Raw genomic sequence first — 8,036 nt, forward strand, 5'->3', positions numbered from 1 at the left:
AATAAAAGTGAGTTCGCCCCGAAGTGAAAACGTCCAAAATGGGCCAAATTAGTCCTTTTGCTTCCCACGTCATGTGACTCGGGAGTATTTGAAGGTTTCAAATGGGAATGCGAATGATGTTTTAAATTGGCTGTTATTGCGCTCACCTGCTTCCCTAGTGCTCACTGGGAGTTCAATGCAGTTGCTACAGGTAAAGAACTCTTGAGGAGCTAAAAAAGAAAGAAAGATGGCCTGGCCTCCGAGAAAATTGCGAGCAACCTGAAACGGAGCTGCGGCACGGTGGCTGAAACCGAAAGGCTCCCGCACACGGAGCAACTGAAGCGACGTGCCGTACAGCGCGCGTGCTTGGGCAAACTGTTTGACGGGAGGCCGAGCGGGCGGGCAGCGGTTTGGCCCCGTCTTTCCAAATTTGATTTGCCAGCACGTGCCATCGCACTGTCGCCGTTTACAGCCAAGCAAGATGGAAATGAGCTTTCACTCGCACTAAACCTTACATTTCCGGGTTTGAAGCCGGCAAGACACCAAACAGCCGCCCCGCCGCCTTCAAGCCCTATAAACACAGTATATAAAGCATCAAATACGGTGTCTTACACGGAATACTTAACTATATCCATAATGTATAATGTGCCTGTGGATGAAACGTCGAAGCTTGTGACCAAAATGCACACGAGGTATGTACCCGGTTGGGTATGTTCTAATGAATGGGAGACGGCGAGACTACTTTGAAATATCCGCACTCTCCTTAACAACCCGCATCTTCCTTCATCTTTTTTTAGGATGGTTTAATAAATGTGATAAAGTACAATGTACTTACGGCATCAAACGCCACGAGAGTTTCGCTGTGCTTGGCGTCCATATAGCTAATCGCTCAACACGCGGGGGATGCAACTCTCCTTTATTATGCGATGGTTCGGTCCGATCGGGCTCAAGCGTATCGCTCAGTTTACGCTTTAGGCAGCAAAAACACTTGCGAGTCAGTACGGCGTGTAATATTCAAGTCAACGCATCTGTGCGTTTTCTGTGACTATAACACGGCAGTCAAACTCCCACCACATCGGTTTGCAGTGTCTTTGTTTTCCAACTGCATTGTCGTTGTTGGAGCTCGTTGCTTCAAAGTAAACAAGATTGAAGTTACAACTTGTAAACAACCAAAATGAATTTCTATGCATTTATTTCAAATTATTGACACAATGACTCCAAAAATGGAATATGTTGGCAGTGACCTTTTTCTTGCATTCCATGCATTCCATGCATGGTCATTATCTTGAATTAATTTTCCATCTGCAGAATTAAAAACACTAACTATACTGCCTCAGTCTTTTTTGAAGGTGAAATATTGTTTTTGTGGTATGTGGTATCTGCTGTATATCATGGATTTTCACCGTTTGCAGGTAGCTCTGGAAAGTAACTCCTGCCTTGAATGGGGGATCGCTGTTGACTGAAATAAAGATGGTCATCTCTACACTTTAAAATCTGGGCATATTCGTTTGAGAACAAAGCTGAGAAAATTGCGGGGATTGAAAAAGATACCCACGCCCACACACGGATCTTAAATGATGATTTTCTCTCATGGCACAGGGGTTGGAATTCAGGAATTCATTGCTCGAGACCGATGTTTCCCAACCGTTATCGAGCCAAGACGACCATTTTACGATCTCCAAAGATCTCACGGCACGCCACCGATGAATACTGAAATAATGATGATCTCGCCCCGATTCATGCTGCGTTCCTCACATATTCTGACCACGGAAACTCCGACTCCAACTTCGTCATAGGTTCCAATTTGTCCCCAACACTAAGATTAGTGCGCTCCCTTTTCTCAACTCCATTACAATTGGATGCCGTAGTGAAGGGCTTGACAAATAAATCAATCAAAAAAACAACACTGTATAGTGTACCAAAATCAGTATAAAATGTTCGCGAGACAATGCATGTGTGTACAGGACGAGCGCACAAGTAAACAACAGCGGCTATTCCCCGAACTACCAGTCTCTGTCTGTTGATCGCAGTTCCGTAGCTAACGGAATTTGCTCGCTATGCGCAGCCGTTTTGAGTTGCAGCCGGACACTATACCGTGTCTGTGGATTTTAAATCCACAGTCCATTGTTAATTGGAGTATTTGCAATCAAGAAATGATCATTTTCAGACAAATGAAGTACAGTTCGATTTTTTTCCAGCGGCACCCCTGATGAGCTTTCACGGCACACTAGCTTCCGGTTTCCTCCCACATCCCAAAAACATGCGTGGTAGGTTGATCGAGGACTCTAAATTGAATTGCCCATAGGTGTGAATGTGAGTGCGGATGGTCGTTTGCTTCTATGTGCCCTGCGATTGGCTGGCGACCGGTTCAGGGCGTACCCCGCCTCCCGCCCGATGATGGCTGGGATAGGCTCCAGCAGCCCTTGTGAAGATATAGCGGAACAAAAAAAGGATGGATGGATGGATGGATGGATGGATGTTCAAAAGATTGTGAATTATTCTTGCAGTAAAGATAGCTATGTGGGAAAAGGTTCCTTCGTTTTTGGTTGGTATTTCATTACCTGCACGCTTTAGTGTTCTGAAACACTGTACAATTTGTCTCCAACGTTGAAACAAACATGCCTCAGCGCTGTCGCTGTCAGTAAAAATTTTGCGAAAGAAAAGTCAGTTAAATTGAACATTTTTCCTTTGAAAAAAATACACATAATATTGTCACATTTGGATGGAAATATCAGTCTGCTCAGGTCAAACGAAGCAAGGCAGAAAGACACACAAACAAGACTCAAATGGATTAACTCCATCTGTAAGACTCAGTGAGAGTCAAGGGGAGAGGAGTTGTCAGTTGCCTGCTGTGTGTGTGTGTGTTCGGGTTAATTGTGAAGGTGATATGCTCTTTGCTCTGTTGAGTCCACGGTTCTCTCGTCAAGTTTAATGATGAATTAGGAAGGCTAAGCTCACTGCGAACAAACGCACATCGAGGAGATACTTTCTCAGGTTCCCTCGCCGGATTACAAAATATCTCTCGGCTGGCGGATATTTGACCCTTTTCTCATGCATAGAGATGGTTTGGATCCCTAAAGCTGACCTGAAATAATAAATGCGCCCTGGAAGGACAGCAGGCTTGTTGCAAACTTGAACTGCTGTTTATAGTAAAGTGTGTTGAGTGGAGCGTTCATACCTCAAGTCTGTGCTCACAAGTCACCAGCAAGAAATGATTCTCTCCACTGTTAGACATTTCATAGGGTTTTTGCTAGCGATGCTACGGGTTGTGCCAAGTGTTCGAGGCATGTGTCGAGTCATGAAGGGGGCGTGTCCGCGAGGGGGAGGGGCCGGAAACGTCGACGTCCGCAGCTTTGCTGCCCGGCTGTACCACGTGACACAGCAATATGGATCCCGTCAAGCGGCTCCATGAAAACGCGGGTTTCATTCTCAAAAGTCGACAAACACATGACACAAGCTGCCTTATGGGTACATCTTATTCAATTATAAAAGTCACAAGCGTAATTTAGTTAGGTTGTTCAACTCAAAAAAAGAAACTCATACCACGCACACTGAAATATTTCATGATTTTTTTATTTTTTATAATTCCGATGGTTATAGCTTACACCAAATGACGACTCCAAATTCACCATCTCTAGAAATTAGAATTACAAACTATTATTTATTTTGAATGTTGAATTTAGGCAGGAATTTTCCCTCTGAAAAGTATTTTCCCAAGTGTTTAATGACTCTATATTTATAGTACTGAAATCATTGGGTTTTCTACTATATTCTCATTGTTTTAGACGTGCCGGTATATGATTACTAGCATTTTGGAAACAGATGCGCACACAAAATACATCCATCCATCCATCCATTTTCTGAGCCGCTTCTCCTCACAAGGGTCGCGGGAGTGCCGGAGCCTATCCCAGCTGTCATCGGGCAGTTGGCGGGGTACACCCTGAACTGGTTGCCAGCCAATCGCAGGGCACATACAAACAGACAACCGTTCGCACTCACAATTCACAATTTAGAGTCCCCAATTCATGCATGTTTTTGGGATGTGGGAGGAAACCGGATTGCCCGGAGAAAAGCCACGCAGGCACGGGGAGAACATGCAAACTCCACACAGGCGGGGCCGGGGATTGAACCCGGGTCATCAGAACTGTGAGGCTGACGCTCTAACCAGTCGCCCACCGTGCCTACGTTGATTTTTTTTATTTACTTAAACTACAGTAATTTACACTGTAAAGCCAACATTTTGATTCTAAGTGGTGCTGATGAGTCAAACAAGAAAAACAGGAGCTCTTTTGACTTGCAGAAAAAGTCATAAAGAAGCATGGTTCACCGCACGTGCCACCAGGTAACAAAACTTAGGTTAGCTTTACTCATCATACAGCAGAACTGACCGGGATGTCACTATCGCATACAACCCACAGTCGCGTTTCATGAAAAAAAAGTGCATAGAAGTAGTGGGAAAGTTAAATAACACACACATTCAACGAACTACGTGTAACATAAACACATTTGATTCATGTTAAGTTAATCCTTTTCTTTCATGAACATTAGGATTAGCGTCTGTATTTGGGCAACAAGTCAACATTTCACGGTGCAATGGATGCCGGGAGCCACACGACCTTCGCGATTCTGCTGCATGCAAAATACAAAAAACGCTTCTGTTTGACGTCAACCAAAATTCTTTGATGCAGTGGGAACTGTCGTTAACTACTATAAAATCACTTTCAAGTATTTGACTGTATGATATGTGCTCATTCACTGTAGAATTTACAGGAATGTCCAACAGTGTATGTAGAATCACAATACCAGGAAAGTACAGTATGTGAGGACTTGGGGACACAGTTGAGTTCAGCTTGTTTGCAACGGTAAGCGCTGATCTCGGTTCCATTTCCATCATAGGGTGCGTCGGCTGGATGTGGCTGCTGCAGCATGGCAAAATTCCAGTGCAACAGAGTGATGAATACATTTAATAAAGAGGAACATTACAATGACCAATTGGAGGACCGCGCAATCCGTTATAAATACCTGTTTCAATGCCAGTGTTCTAATGAGCAACTTTTGTGTTGTTGTTTTCTGTTTGTTTTTGTTTTTTGCCATAGCACGTGTCTCCCCATGTGTTGCCCTATATAAGTAACTTTTATTGTTAGTTTTTTTAAAATGATTATTAGTTATGTATTTACATTGCTTTCAGCGAGATCCAAATAATACTGACAAGGATGATAAAGTTGCTCATTACAATCATGAAGGAGATGAGATGCTGCGAAATGGGCGTGGAAGGTCTATCATAAGTTAGCCAACGCTCCTGCTTGGTTGACGACGGATGAAAAACTGAGACCTGGACAGGGATCGCACTGATGGAACACTCAGCCATCGCTCCGCATGTATCATGTAGCCGGAAGATTTGCGATAGTCCTAGTTCCCTCTCTGTCCTGTCGATCTCTGTCTGTCACTGAGCAACATGCAGAACCCCCAGTTGCTTGTGTTGCTGTGTCATCAGTGTTTGAATGACACATTCGTTTGCCTTCTTGGGCAAAATGGGCCAAAATAATTGTGGGAATGTATTCATGAAGTATTTGAGTATACTTTTGAAAGCTGCCCATTCAGCATTATCATTCCTCGCCTGGTTGCAGATTGCTGAATGTACCCTGATAACCATGATAACTTTCAGAGCGTATGAAATATAGTATATTAATATGAACAAAGTATTGTGATGCCATGTATGTATGGATGGATGGATGGATGCACGGTCAACAGACACAGATACTGTAGGAACATGCATGTCAGCAACGGCCACAAGAAATGATTTTCTTTACTGCATGTAGCTAAATACAGAGGAGCCCACCATTCTCAGGTGATGGGGACTGATACCTTTGTGGTTTATAGTTTTGAACTGCCTGGGGAAATCTTTTGTGGACGCCACCACATTATCTGATCACGAAAGTAGCGTCCCTATTCAGCTAAAAACTATTTGATGTTGAAAACAGGAACATTACAGCCACGCTACTGAGACATTTAGTTCAACTAGTAACACCGCTACTTGTAATGTCGCTACTGCCAACAATGTCTTTGCATGTATATATACTGTATCTTTGGATATGTGTCTTTATTTTCATGTCTCTGGTAGACAGCATGTGTAAGGACATATTAAGAATGAGGGAAAATGTATGTCTGAGGATGTAGAGAGCATACAGATAAGTGCAGTCAATATGGAGCAGAGCATTATACAGTCGAGCTGGAGAAGGAACATCGAGCCCAGGTACACACACACGTGCACGCGCACAATGACAGCAACAGCATGTGTGCACCCTCTAACCACCACTTAGCTTATTTAAAATGCTTGAACAATCATTTATTGACAGCAGACTCTTAAAGGGACGTTTTCATCCATTTGTTGAATGCACCAACATAATGCTTAACAATCAATTAGCATGCATCTCCCAAGAAGTCGTGTATCTGCCTCCCACGTCACGTCACGTCTCGTCACTTCACGTCTCAGGTGCCCTTGGGTAAGGCATCTAGCTACATACTATGCCCTATGTCACAATGTACGTTTCATGTATTGGATAAAGGTGGTCCCACTGATTCATAAATAAAAGCACAAAGTGTAAAAAAAAAAATATATATATATATATATATATATATATATATATATATATATATCTTCATTCATTTCCAAAACACAAGTAATTCTGTTGAAACTTAAAGGTCAAACCTGACAGAGGATAACCTGTGCAAACAATTAAAAAAAAAAGAAAAAACATCTCTAAAGAGCTGTCTCAAATGAATGACAAAGCGTCTTGCGTTGGAGCTGGTAGATAATGTTGATAAATGTTGATTTTTAATGGCAAACTCAAAACTCATTACAGCAACAAAAATAAAATAGGTAAGATGCGCAAAGGCATGCCGAAAACAGCAGTCTCACACAAAGATTGGCCAATACACTTCAAAGAAACTTAATCAGTAGTAAGTACCTTCCCAAAAACACGATTCTGGTGAAAAGTGTAAGTAAAGGAGTCAAAAGAATCCTATCGCTAACATAGACATAAATATCGTTAAAAAGCCAACAAGAGGCCTTAAAATGGTATCATATTGGATGATGCCGCACCTTCTGCACAATCCAATCAAAGCCTTACAAATGGGCAGAACACGTCAAGGTCCAGTCAAATCTGGCCTGCTCGAACAGGGTGAGCCCCAAAAGTTCCCTTAAAAGATCGGAAGATCGCCAACACCGAGACACCAGCGCTTGAATTTCAATTGGATCTGGAGCAATCGCCGTCTCACGCATATACTTCTTTTTTTCCTACTCACCGTGCGCAGAGTTGGGAACGGCCAACAGACAGCAGAGCAACAGCAGGTCGAGTCCTCCTTTCCTCCTCAGCACCGGCACCTCGCAAACATCTCCGTAACATCCAAGCAAAACCAGTTCCATGGTGTCCTGATCCAGTCCTGAAAAGCCCTAATGAATAGCAGGGACGCCCAACCTAAAATTCTGCAATCTTTAAAATCCTCGACGGGATCTAATTGCCACTTTACCATAAAAAATGTGCAAAGGGAGCACGGGGTGAAGAATAAGGCGGCTGAGGAGGAGAGCGAAAGAGAGAAGAAAAAGAACCTCACCTCTCCTCAAAAATTAACCCACGCCGCTTGGGTAGGGCTCCCCAAAAAGGAAATTAAGAATCCCAAACTGATGTGCAGATAAGTATTTTCCCCTCTAGTGAAGAAGAAAATAACTTCCACAAACTATGACGGCAGAGTCTCCATCACTCCTGCACGACGCGGTGGGTTCCCAATTCGGTGCGGTGGAAAGAGGGTTCAAACCCACTGTGCCTTCCCGGAGGTCTGCTCCGTCTGCCGGGGAGGACGGATGGAGAAAGCGTGAAGTGGAGGGAGCGAGTCGGACACCCCTCTCTCTCTCTCTCTCTCTCTGACTCTCTCTCACTCTCAGAGAGAGAGAGAGAGAGAGAGAGAGAGAGAGAGAGAGAGGGGAAGGGGGGTAGAGAGACCTAGAGCCAGGATGCAGCCATTGATCTAACGTGGATGGAGGTAAAGCCTGGAGTTGA

The 8,036-nt window shown here is 43.7% G+C and overlaps 1 protein-coding gene across 1 annotated transcript in view; it reads right to left on the reverse strand.

Annotated features, from left to right (window-relative positions):
• Positions 1 to 7,405, reverse strand: part of dcc (DCC netrin 1 receptor) — a 310,603-nt gene extending 303,198 nt beyond the window's left edge. The window contains exon 1 of the mRNA XM_061698483.1: positions 7,285 to 7,405. Coding sequence (XP_061554467.1) covers positions 7,285 to 7,405 — 121 coding nt within the window. The remainder of the gene's footprint in view (positions 1 to 7,284) is intronic.
• Positions 7,406 to 8,036: the final 631 nt, after the last annotated feature.

The sequence above is a fragment of the Phycodurus eques genome, chromosome 15 (genome assembly GCF_024500275.1).
Source record: "Phycodurus eques isolate BA_2022a chromosome 15, UOR_Pequ_1.1, whole genome shotgun sequence".
In the NCBI taxonomy this organism is placed as follows: Eukaryota; Metazoa; Chordata; class Actinopteri; order Syngnathiformes; family Syngnathidae; genus Phycodurus; species Phycodurus eques.